This window comes from Sphaeramia orbicularis, chromosome 21 (assembly GCF_902148855.1).
Source record: "Sphaeramia orbicularis chromosome 21, fSphaOr1.1, whole genome shotgun sequence".
NCBI lineage: Eukaryota > Metazoa > Chordata > Actinopteri > Kurtiformes > Apogonidae > Sphaeramia > Sphaeramia orbicularis.
In genome coordinates this window covers 3,425,963-3,439,651 of record NC_043977.1, presented here as the reverse complement: position 1 = coordinate 3,439,651, position 13,689 = coordinate 3,425,963, and the positions used below count along the sequence as shown (strand labels likewise).

Sequence of the window (13,689 nt, the reverse complement as noted above, 5' to 3'; positions counted from 1 at the left end):
TACAGTTTCAGTTGTTATCGTTTTTTTCTTTTAATAATACTTTTTATTTATTTCAGTTAAACGAAAATGTTTTTACAATTTTAGTTTTCATCATTTCATTTGTTTTCGTTAACGATAATAACCTTGGTGTGTGTGTGTTGGGGGGGTGTTAGGAAATCAGTTTTAAAAAGTAGAGAAGTTTGGAAAAATTGAGGGGTTAAAAAGTGTATAAGGACAGAAAAACAAAAGTTAAAACTGTAGAAAATATACAAGGGGGGGCCAGATGGAGGGTGGTGGAGGGTTTCCTGTCATTTTCTGTTCTATGTTTTAACTGTGCGTCTCTGTGTCGACAGCGGAGAGCACCTGTTCCCCAGACCAGTTCCAGTGCAAAGCCTCCATGCACTGCATCTCCAAACTGTGGGTTTGTGACGAGGATCCGGACTGCGCAGACGGTTCAGATGAGGCCAACTGCGGTGAGCGGTGGACACACGATTCACATCAACAGCACTTCAGTCCGTTACAGACTAAAGTAACCAGGGTGTTTTTGGAGTCGTTTACAGCAGTTCCTGTGTCCTGCCATGTGATCACAGACCATACATGTACGACGACAGCGCAGCCAAGGCCTCAGTGGGAGGAAATGAGTGACTTCCTGTCTCAAAAGGGGGTGTGGTCATAAGGGTTGAGAATTTGTGCACATCTATGAAAGGTTTTTGTTTTTTTTTCTTTTACTGGTAACTACACTGAGATGAGACTTGAGTTGTGAGATCTCAAGAGTTTGTTGCTGAGACAGAAGTCGCTTTTTCATCAAAAAACAGATATCTACTAAATGTAAAAAAAAAAACAGAAGTGCGTAAGGTTGGTTTTTCCATTCAATCCCAAATGTTTATTTGGGTTCTGGTAGATGTCAGTAGAAGTCCTTCCATAAACATGAACATAAATCTGTGTTGTTTTGAATCTACACTGTAGAAAAAAAAAAAAAAAAAAAAAGTTAAAAAAAAACGGTAATATTCCAGCAGCTGGGGCGCCAAAAAAATACTGTTAAATAACGGAAAATAACCATCTCATAAAAAAACGGAAATTTTTCCATAATTAAAATAGAGTTTTTTGCCTGAACTTTAAATGAGATTTTGCTTATTTTTTTGACTTTTCAATGTTTAATAAAGAATATTTTCATGTATTAAAACAATCAAATTCCCTATATATATATATATATATATATATATATATAATTTTCTGTGAGACTCAGTTGTCCAATCCACTGATAAAAACTGTTTTTGGACAGTTTATCAGTGCTTATACATGTTATACATTCACAAAAACACATTTATTCAACATTTTTGTTGTAAAACCTCCTGTAATTACACAAGATATTTGTCAATTAACAAACAAGTCTTGTTAAGCTTCCAGAACAAATACTTCTTTTCCGGTTAATTGTCAGTAATTTTATCTGGTTTTAATTTTTTTTTTTTTTTACAATATTTAAACTTGAAATTAACAGTTTAATCTCATAAACATAAAAATATTTGTGAAATTACAATACATTTGCAAATGTTTTTTAACTGTATTTTTCTGTGAAAAAAAAAAAAAAAACTTTTAAAAAATGTAAATTTGATGGTTATTCACAGTTACAGTTTTTTCATGTTATTTTGCATTTGACATGTAAAATCACAGTCTGTTTTTGTCATTTCAATTTCAGTGACATTTTCCTATATCTTAAAAATACAAGAAAAATCTGTAAAATAAACAGTGAAAATTCTGTTAAATTACATATTTTTTTACAGTGTAGAATGCTGGTTCGTCCTCTATCTCCTACTAAATTCTAAACTGATGTGGTTTCCTGGTGTGTCCACACATACACACACATGTTTGGTTTAAACTCCTCTTCTTCTCTTGTTGTAACATCCGTCAACATCCATTTTTTTTGTTCGTGTGACTCTAGTTGCGGAAAAAGGTCTTTCCATGGCAGTTTTGCGCAATATACCAATTTCACTACACCCGAAAAATGACCTCTTGCAAAAACTTTTCATCAAACTATGACAGTTTTGGTGAAATTGTGGTTTTTCTATCAGGAAAATTTTGATACGCAAGTTATTTTCAGGCAATTTGAGGGTCAATGGAAAAGTGGGCGACGACAGATTGGCCTCAAATACAGTAAAAATTTTCTCCTGATCCGTGCATCTTAAAAATGTCACTTAAATGTCAGAATGTTTGGCAGATACGTGGCTGCTTTACTTATGTGACTTTAAGGTGAAATAATCTGTAAATCACATTTATTTCTCCCGTTGGAACCACTGGGAACGGATCTTCCACTGGCCTCCAAAAGGGGGCGTGGCAGTAGAAAAACCATGTGACGCTGAAACAGGAAGTCCCCGTGCAGCGCTGTGCGATGTATTCAGGCGCTGTGGTCATGTGATGTGTGTTTCAGGTGTCGCAGAAGAGGCTGTTTTCAGCGTTTGACTGTAAAATTCACCAGTGTTTCAGATGAAGCCTGAGTCCTTGTGTGTGTTTTCTGGTGCCTTTGTGTTTGTGCTCAGACTGAGTGGTTTGAAGGACAGCCGCTCATTATGTCTGCGCTTTGTGGGCAGGATGAGCTGAGTCAGTCCGACACAAACACACTGCACACTCAGCCCCACTTTCAGAAACTCCTCTCACTTCCTGTTTCTAGAAACGATGCACAACCTCAGAAACTTTTCATATTTAGTTGTTAGAATCTGTAGAGCAACATTGCTGTTTAGATTGGATTGGATTAGATTAGATTAGATTAGATTAGATTAGATTAGATTAGTTTAGATTACATTACATTAGTTTAGATTAGATTATTTTAGATTACATTACATTACATTAGTTTAGATTAGATTAGTGTAGATTAGATTACATTACATTAGTTTAGATTACCTTGCATTAGATTAGATTAGATTACATTATATTACATTAGTTTAGATTAGATTAGTGTAGATTACATTACATTAGTTTAGATTACCTTGCATTAGATTAGATTAGATTAGTGTAGATTAGACTACATTACATTGGTTTAGGTCAGATTAGATTAGTTTAGATTAGATTAGTGTAGATTACATTACATTACATTAGTTTAGATTAGATTAGATTTGTGTAGATTAGACTACATTACATTATTTCAGGTTAGATTAGTTTAGATTAGATTAGTTTAGATTACATTACATTACATTAGATTAGATTACATTAGTTTAGATTAGATTAGTTCAATTTAGATTGGTTTAGATTAGATTACATTACATTAGTCTAGATTAGATTAGACTAGATTAGATTAGATTAGTGTAGATTAGATTAGATTACATTAGTTTAGATTACCTTATATTGCATTAGATTAGATTAGTTTCGTTTAGATTAGATTAGATAGAATTTTATTGATCCCTTGGGCAGAACCATCGGGAAATTCGTGTTTCAGTAGCAGCGCAACATGAATGAATGCATACAAGAAAAATATTTCAAGACAAAAAGAAAATATTAATATAAAAATAGCTATAAAAAAGTCGGCAAAAACAGGCAATTGCACATTAGAAAGTACTACTGAAAATAGATAATACAATAGTAAAAATAACAGTTATTATACTATAATATGCATAGGATGGATGGATGAGTGGATAGACAGACAGACAGACAGACAGACAGATTTAAGAACTATTAATGATAATAAAGTGAAAAATCATAATAATAGTAACACCAATAATAATACTGATACACAATAGGAGCTGGGTTGGTCCTCTGAGACGTCTGTACAGTCAGTCTAAAGCTCAGTAACTGTTCGGCTGAATATTCCACACACTCAGATCCAGTCTGTGTCAAACCCATCAGACATCACACGTGTCTTTAGTCATGAAAGCTGATTCAAGCTGTCGGCTGCTTTGTTACCCCTGAGGTGTTTTATTGTGTCTCTCTTGTTCATCTCATTCCCTTTTGTCTAAATCAGTTCCTCAGAATCAATGAAATAAAAAAAAAATTTAAAAAATACCCTGAAATATCTGACGTGTAAGCACCAGTTCAGGACTCATCTGGAGGACTGCGTTTTCCCTCATGACACTGCATTCCTTTCATCAAGACTTTTAATTTTTAATTGGCTGTTGAGCGTTGAAAGCCGAGTTTGTTATTCTGCTTCTAACCCAGAGCGAAGAATGAGTCCGATTAACAACTTATTCTCATATCGGCAGAACTGTGGACATTAGCGAGCCCTTACCTGGGAGTGCTGGAACTCCAAGTGCTCGCATCTTATTCTTAAAGCTACTGGAGATGAAATCAGGACGGAACATATCCCAGAGTTAGAAAACCAAAGTGCCTACTGGAACAGTACTGTAGGACTAATGCTGCGTTTCCACTTCCTGGTACCGGCTCGACTCGATTTGACTCGACTCGGCCGTTTTGCATTTCCATTACTTAAAAGAACCTGGAATCTGGTACCCGGTCGTAGTTTTTTGGTATCTACTCCACTGAGGTTCCAAAACGGGGGAACAGATACTAAAACATGATGTGTGAACACTGCAGACCACTGATTGGTCAGAGAGTTGTGTTTACATCACAGGTGTCAAACATGCGGCCCGGGGGCCAAAACTGGCCCGCCAAACGGTCCAATCTGGTCCCTGGGTTGAATTTGTAAAATGCAAAAAATATACTAAGATATTAGTAATCAATCGTGTTAAAATCATTTAAGTCAATTCAATCTAAAGTGGGTCAGACCAATAAAATACTATCAGAATAACCTATAAATAATGAAAACTGCACATATTCCTCTTTGTTTTAGTGTTAAAAAAAAAAAAAGTAAAATGACACTAAAATGGTTACATTTACAGACTGGCCTTTTACAAAAATGTCTGAAATGTGGAATTTCGTCAATATTCTTCCTGCTTTTAAATGTTTTGTGTATTTGTAGATCCAATGTGATCTGTACGTTGTGATGCACACGTATAAATGATAAATTAAGGCGTAATATTGTTAACATTGCACTTTTTTTTCGTAAGAATTTTCAGGTTCATATTTGTTCATGTTATGTTCAAGTGCAGTTCATAGATGTAAACATTTTCATAACAGAATTTTACTTTTTTCACTCAAAAACACACAGAAAACTTTGGAGTTGACATTATTTATAAGTTCTTATCCTGTTATTTATATTATTTTACTGGTCCAGCCCACTTTAGATCATATTAGGCTGAATGTGGAGCTGAACTAACATGAGTTTGAGACCCCTGCTCTACATCATTGCGTCATCAGTGTTCAAGGTTCAAGGTTACTTTACTTACACCCGTGGGTAGATTTGTTTCGCAGACATAGTGATTGCTTTTGGCATTACAACAAAACATACATTGAAAAAAAACAAACACAAAACATCAAGCTCTCACTCACTGCCGGTCACTGCGTGCACATGCGCCCGACACAGATTCTTCGAAAGAATTACAGTGAAGATAACGCAAGCACAGACATAAGACATAAGACATTATAAACATGTGGTTCCCAACCTTTTCTGTCTCATGGCCCCATTTTAACATCACAAATTTCTGGCGACCCCAGACATTAAAAACCGAGACATTTTTTTTGCTAAAATTAATTTGTTTGATCATGTAAGAGTTAGTTATACTATGTTGCAAATAAACATGAATTTCAGAGGACATTTAGTCTATATAATGTCTATTATTGTGGACAGAGGCAGTAAATCCAGGTGTAGATTACTGCACAAAGGGAGAATTTTATTTTCCTTGGTCAGGATCTGTCCAGTCAGTCCAGCTGTGATTTACAAGGAGGACAATTAATACTGAACAAACAAGAACTCAAACTATGAATTATGAAAGAGCTGCAGCATCTGAAACTGACCACAATGAACATTTGACACAGAAACAGAACCACAGTGCTGCAGTTTCACAACCACAGTTTGTCATGTCTGTTATATATTGAGATGGTCTCTCTCAACTCACCACAGACTTTTTTTTGGAAGCTTTTATTTTTATCAATTACTAGAAATTCCAGGTGACCCCATTTGAATTCCAGGGGACCCCATGTGGGGTCCCGACCCCTAGGTTGAAAAACACTGTTTATAACAGTACATGTGGTCACATGATGGAACTTTTTCAATGGATTCGGTTGTGGGAGGGGGACAGGAAGAATGTTGTGAGGCAGATGGAGATGGGAGGGTGGGGGGGGGGGTGAAATACTTGTATGTGTTGAGTCCTTGAAAGTCAGTTTGTGTCTGAAAAATAAGACACAGACTCCTGTCCTTGTCAGTTCTTTCCGTCCTGTGTCTTGGCCTTGGAAGGATGTTCGACCCACCACTTTTAAAAAACAGATGTGGAAGTTGACAGTAAATCTATCGGTAGGTTAATCCACATGACGACAGCCCACAAAACGACACAGTGGTTGGTCCAGGAGGTTCAGACATTTCTGTCCCTGGTGGCCGACGAAAAAATTCAGCGTGAGCTCAACAGAGCAACACGCAGTGAACGAGTTTATTAGCAACTCTGAGCAGACAACATGGAAGTTACACACCGCGTTGCTATGACAACCAGGTACTCTAAAGTCGGTTGTATCCTGTAATGGAAACGGGCTACAGGAATAGTGTCTGGTACCTGAGTGGAGTGGAGTTGAGCCGGTTCCATGTAGAGGAAACATGGCAGTACTTTCTGTGCGTAGGTTCTCCTTTGCCCAGGTCATCGTTCTTCTTGGTGGTTCCTCTCAGTTCCAGCTGAACTAGTTTAGTTCCTCTGAAAATATTTCATCTCTCATCCAAGAGACTTCTTCACTTCTTCAGTGGATGACAGAGATGAGTGAATTTTCATTGCTAGCTATTTCAGAAGATCAGGTAGAATATTAGCGGTTCCATTGGTAACTGATGTTACATCCTATTGTCAAGTAGGCGTTGTTGAGTACTAAGGCTGCATTCAGACTGCAGCCAAATGTGGCCCAAATCTGAGTTTTTTGCCCATATGTGACCTGTATCTGATCTGTTAAAGACAGTTTGAACAGCACTAATCTAATTTTTTCAAATCCGACCCAGACCACTTTCATATGTGGTCCTAAATCTGATGCGTATCCGATATTTTGCAATATGACTTCAGTCTGAACGGCCAGGTTGCATTTATCCGACCTTTACATCATTGAAACGCGACAAACATTACAATTCTGCGTCCCAATGAAAGAAGTTAATAGCTGCTATATTTTGATAATAATAATAAAAAACTATACATGGTGAGAGCACATCGATAAGCCATTGTAAGAGTAATTATTACAATAGTTCACCATATCGATATTTTGTCATACTCCTACATTGGATCCACACATCCTCTCCACTTACCCAAATATACCAAATTTTGTACCTCAAAGTTCACATATTTACCACACATGCACATCCTACCATACTGATGCTACTGACTCTCACATCTCCTGATATGATTTACATTTATTATTATTATTGATTTACTTACATTATCTTAAATAAATATGTCTGTTGTTTGTCATGGCTCTGAGCCAGCAGTGAGACCGACCTTTACGTCATTGAAATGTGACAAACATCACAAGTCTGCATCCCGATGAAAGAAGTTTATAGCAGCTATATTTTAATGGTAATTTTAAAAACGATATGCGGTGAGAGCACGTCGATAATTACCTCCGCCAAGGAGGTTATGTTTTTGCCAGGGTTTGTCTGTCTGTTTGTTTGTCTGTCCGTTAGTGTGCAACATAACTCAAAAAGTTACGGACAGATTTGGATGAAATTTTCAGGGTTTGTTGGAAATGGGATAAGGAAGAAATGATTAAATTTTGGTGGTGATCGGGGGTGGGGGGGCCCACGGGGGGGGCCACTGATCAGCCTTGGCAGAGGTCTGTGCTCTCAGAGTGCTTCTAGTTAGTTTAGTTTAGTTTATTTCAGACACAGACATAATGTAAAACATATGGAAGAAAAATAAAAAAATAGTAATAATAAACAATACCCAAATATCAAATAATAGAAAAAAAGAACAACTGTTGAGCCTGAAAGGGAGTAGGAAGAAGCCAGTGCTTATCCAGTCCTACCCCTGATTCCAGTCCTCAGACTGTTAGTGCTGAATCACTTGATATACAACAGAAGATTGTGATTATCTGTAAACACACCCCTACCAACCTGTACCCCCATACAGTCACACACACATCTACATACACACATACAGTCACACACACATCTACATACACACATACAGTCACACACACATCTACATACACACATACAGTCACACACACATCTACATACACACATACAGTCACACACACATCTACATACACACATACAGTCACACACACATCTACATACACACCAGTTTATGTCTACCGCTGTACATCAACACACGTCTGCACCCCCATGTTTACATACACACACCATACAAATACAAATCATGATCACACCGTTCCTTGAGCCAGATATTGTGAAAATAACATTTCTTTGTACATTTTTTTGAATTTCTGAATATTTGGACACTGCTTGAGGTCGATCTCCAACCCATTCCAAAGCTTGACCCCACACACTGATACACACAAACTTTTCCTGGTGTACCTGACTGCTGGGACTTTGAAATTCCCACATCCCCTCAGGTTATACACCCCCCCCCCCCATGGGCAAATAGTTTTTGTATGTTGGTTGGTTGGTAGTCGATTTTTATTGGCTTTATACAGAAGTTGAGCTGTGTAAAAAATGACCAAATCACAGTTTTAATAGTTTGGACTGCAAGAATTTTGTAATATGAAAAGAGGGTGTAGAGTAGTTCCATTGTAAGATTAAATATCATGATAATTCACCATATTGATATTTCGTCAAACTCCTAGATTGTATCAACCCATCCTCCACATTTACCCAAATATACCAAATTTTATATCTCAAAGTTTTAATGACTGTCAGAGTACAAAGGACGAAGCTGCTGAAATCTCCCTGTAGTTGTCAGAGCTTTCAAACATGTTTGGAGGAGCAGTTGTGAATTATATGATGCAACTGTGATGAAACACAACAATTTCAAATAGTCAAATTTACCAAAATGACCACTTTGGGTTTCAAAATCAGTCTGAATTTTGCGAAGCTGATGGAATTCAGATCTTGTCTGCATAATAAAATCAGTGGTAATCCTCTGTAATCAGAAGTGGACGGCCCACCGGCTCGTCCTCCAGATGAAAAAAACACATTTATGCTCAACCCTCAGTTCAGCTCCACCAAATTACCACAACAAATCAGTATTCTGACCCTCCAGAACCACTGCTTCACTCAGTTAAGTATTCGATTAGTTTGGAACTAACTTCTGTGTTCCGACAAACAGCATGTCCCCAATAAAAGCACACCTAAAATTACCCAGAAAAGAACAACTCCAATAAGAGAGGAACCTGAACGTGTTGATGAAACGTATGCGTTAGTTCATATATTTAAGTCCAGAGGTGTGTGTGTGTTTGTGTGTGTGTGTTTGTGTGTGTGTGCTCTAAACCCTTTGTATCGTCTGCCAGGTGGAGTTAGGATTTACATCAGAAGCATCATATCTATTGTTGGCAACGTTCTCAGTACTGGATGTACATAATCTAGTCTTTCATTTAGTATTAAAAGAACACATGTGCATTAATGTCTGATGGATGGTTCCTCTTCCTGATTGGTCCCTGGTGAATTCCCGCTGTCTTCCTGTGACATGATGCTGTAGGTTTTGGCTTATTTAGCATCAGTTAATATGAAATAGTCGGCTGGAGCTCAGGTAAATGTTTGCGGTGCGTCCTGGTGTGTGATTGGAGGCGCTCCAGCTGCATTAGCGCTGCTGTTTGTCGGTGTGGTGTGCGTATTCATCCCCTGCTACAGTTATTACCACTTCAGAGCAGACGCAGGACGCACCGCCTCTTTGTACCTGTTTTATTTTCACTTTAAATTACAACAGACTTTGCGCTGAAGTTTTGCTAGTTAGCTCGGTAATGAGCTCTGGCTTAACAGGGAAGTAGTGTGTGTGCTTTATTTATTTCTTTTTTTCCCCGTGTCACATCTTTTGGTGGCTCTAAGTGACTGAGCTGCTTCCTAATGAATGGCTGCCTTGCGTCCTCTGCCGCTCCACTCCTGATTCTCGCCTCCTGCTGTCATGTTGGAACCACATCCAGGCAGAACGTGCCACCCTCCTCTTTTGAGGCGTCTCTTCCCTAACTGATAGCAGCGTTACCTTGGCCATTATCCCTGATGATGTCTGCGCCGCCGCCACTCTGTTAAAAGGAAGCTCTTAGCTTGACTTTGAAAGCCCATCTGAGGAAGTACTGCTGGAGCAAATATCAAAGCATCTGCTCTGTTTCAAACAAACGGAGATGATGTTGAAGAAGTCTGAGTGTGGACACCAGCGTTTAACCCCTTCAATACCCGGGGTGTCAGCCGACGCCACGGCAACGGCAGCAAAGCAGACGCACGTCTGTGTCGACAGTGGAGGCATTGAATAGAATAGAATAGAATAAAGAATAGAATAGAATAGAATAGAATAGAATAGAATAGAATAGAATAGAATAAAGAATAGAATAGAATAGAATAGAATAGAATAAAGAATAGAATAGAATAGAATCGAACACAATACAATAGAACACAATACAATAGACTAGAATAGAATAGAATAGATATAGAATAGAGTAAAGAATAGAACAGAATAGAACACAATACAATAGAATAGATATAGAATAGAATCAAATAGAATAAGAATAGAATTGAATAGAATCGAACACAATACAATAGACTAGAATAGAATAGAATAGAATAGAATAGAATAGAATAGAATAGAATAGAATAGAATAGAATAGAATTGACTAGACTAGGACTGGACTAGACTATGATAGGATAGGACAGACCAGACTAGACCTAACCTAGATTGGACTGGACTGGACTGGGACTAGACCAGACTAGAACTAGACTTAGACTAGACTAATAAAAGCTGGCCTATACCACTTTATTCCCAGCTGCAGTCTGGACCAGGGTTATACTCTGCTCTGTTAAACCGGGTCCTTTTGTAAATGTCCAGGTTATGGGACAAACAGGATTATTTAATCTAATCTTAGATGGTCATGTGACTGAAACTGTGAATATGTTAGATTTAAACTGGTTCAGACTAGAATAAATGCAGCCATTGATTGATCATAACGAATCTTAAAACAAAAACAATAAAACACCAAAATATAAATAAGTTGTGTTTCCTCTTCTGCTGGGACGAACTGCTGAACCAGTGAAATGAAGCTCAGTGGATAAAGTGGAGAAAGGCCCTAAAATAAACAAATACGCTTCATCAGATTATTGTTTAGACCACAGGTGTCAAACATGCGTACCGGGGCCAAAACCGGCCCACCAAAGGTTCCATTCCGGCCCTGCAGGATGAAAGAGCAACAATGAACCTGAACAGTCCAGGTGGTCCAAATCCTTTTGGTTCAGGTTCCACATACAGACCAATGTGATCTACAGTCAAAAGAACAACACAATAACCCATAAATAATGACAACCACTAATTTTCTTTGTGAAAAATTATGTGGAAGAAATTTAAGTGAAAAAAAATAACATTACACTGTGAAAATATTTACATTTACAAAACTATTCTTTCACAATAAAATGCAAATAAATACATAAATAAAAACAAAGATGAACAACCTGAAATGTGCAATTTGAACAATATTCTGCCTGTTCCTAAATATTTGGTGTATTTATGGATCCACTGGGATCTGGAGTTGTGTTAATAATAATAACAGATGGAATATTGTAGAAATTGTTCAAATTTTAGTTCCAAACTCCAGGATTTTAACAATATTCTGCCTGTTGCCAAATTTTTATGGAACACTGTGTGTAAATGTACATGTATAAATAATAAGTCGAGGCATAATATTGTTAAAATTGCACTAATTTTTCAAATGAAATTTCAGTTTTTTCAGGTTATTCACATCTTTATTTGTAAAATGTAAATATTTCCATAATTTAATTGTTTGTTTTTTTTGTACCAGAACATAAAGAAAAACTTGGATTTGTCATTATTTATAGGTTATTAAGTCATTATTTTACTGGTCTGGCCCGTTTGAGATCAAATTGGGCTAAATATGGAACTGAACCAAAATGGGTTTGACAGCCCTGGTTTAGACTCTCATTTCCCCCAAACAAGCCTTTTTTTGTAAGAGTCCAAAATCTGATATCTTTTTTTACTCCATTTGTATTTTGATGATCAATAAACATGTGCTGCGTTGTGAATAATTGAAGCGTTGCTGTGGTGGTGGTGTCAAAGCGCTGGCGTTTAGTGGCGCCGTCCTCTCTGTCATGTCTACAGTTTGGTCTTGATCACACAGGCAGGACACCAGGACTGTGCTAGTCTGGGTTTAAGACACACAGCAGACAAACACACTGCGTTCACAGCGTTTGTTCTATTCTGAAATTCTCTTGGATGTTTTGGGGAAGAAAGTAGAGTTTTTCTAACTTCATGGGACAAACGTGGTAGAGGATGATCGGTACTGCAGTCAGGTATTTCATCTTACGGTGCGTTAGCCTCTTGAGTGCACACTGTGTTTTGAACTCGGTGTCAGACTTGCTGAGGGAAACCCTGAGGAAACGATGATTGCACGCAGAAAATATGATAGCTAGCGCACTATTAATATTCATGCTCTTTGAAGCCATTTTCATCTTGGTGTTTGTTTGCTCTTGATGAAAAAGATGAAAAGACCTGCGGACCTCATGAATTCCGCTGCGAGAATAACAACTGCATCCCAGACCACTGGAGGTGTGACAGCCAGAACGACTGTGGAGACAACTCAGACGAGCAGAACTGCAGTGAGTACCCGCTCCTTCACGTTCCGTCAGCCCGCTTTGTTCCTTTAGACCAGGGGTGTCAAAGTTATTTTAGCTCAGGGGCCACATTCAGGGGCCCAGTCTGATCTCCGGTGGGTGGAGCCAGTAAAATAATAACACAATAGGCTATAAATAATGACAACTCAACCTGAAAAAACTGAAATTTCTGAATAATTTCTTAAAAATAAGTGCAATTTCAACCCATAAAGACCCAAACATCCACCATCTACCAAACCGATCTACTGATCTAAACTGTTTAATACCTGTTGATCCGCTAATACATCGAAGAAATGGTGTAAAATACAGTTGTTATTATTATTAAATGCTGAAAAATACTTGATTTTCATTGAAAAAATACAGAAGATAATATTAAGGACGATTAAATCTAGAGAAAAATTCATGTTGGAACTGCCACAGATGTCACACTGGGTCTTTATGGGTTAATAATATTCGGCATAAACTTATCATTTACACATGTGTATTACAGATCGGATCTGCAAAGGCACAAAACATTTAGTAACATATAGAATATTGTTAAAATTGCAATAAATTTTCTGTAGACATTTCAGGTTCAGATTATTCACATTTTATTGTTGAAGGATACTTTATTAATGTAAATATTTTCATAATTTAATTGGGGGAGGGGTCCACTTGAAGAAAAAATTGGAGTTGTCACTATTTATTGGCATCACGTTTTGTTTTGTTTTTTCACATTAAACCAGGGGTGTCAAAGTTATTTTAGCTCAGGGGCCACGTTCAGGGGCCCAATCTGATCTCCAGTGGGTGGAGCCAGTAAAACAATAACACAATAGGCTATAAATAATGACAACTCAACCTGGAAAAACTGAAATTTCTGAATAATTTCTTAAAAATAAGTGCAATTTCAACCTATAAAGACCCAAACATCCACCATC

General features: G+C 37.5%; 1 protein-coding gene across 1 annotated transcript in view; it reads left to right on the top strand.

The window, feature by feature from the left end:
* lrp1bb (low density lipoprotein receptor-related protein 1Bb) overlaps window positions 1-13,689 on the top strand; it is a 930,516-nt gene that overhangs the window by 811,423 nt on the left and 105,404 nt on the right. Inside the window, exons 66-67 of the mRNA XM_030124596.1 lie at window positions 333-452; window positions 12,641-12,757. Of these exons, the coding sequence (XP_029980456.1) occupies window positions 333-452; window positions 12,641-12,757 (237 nt within the window). The remainder of the gene's footprint in view (window positions 1-332; window positions 453-12,640; window positions 12,758-13,689) is intronic.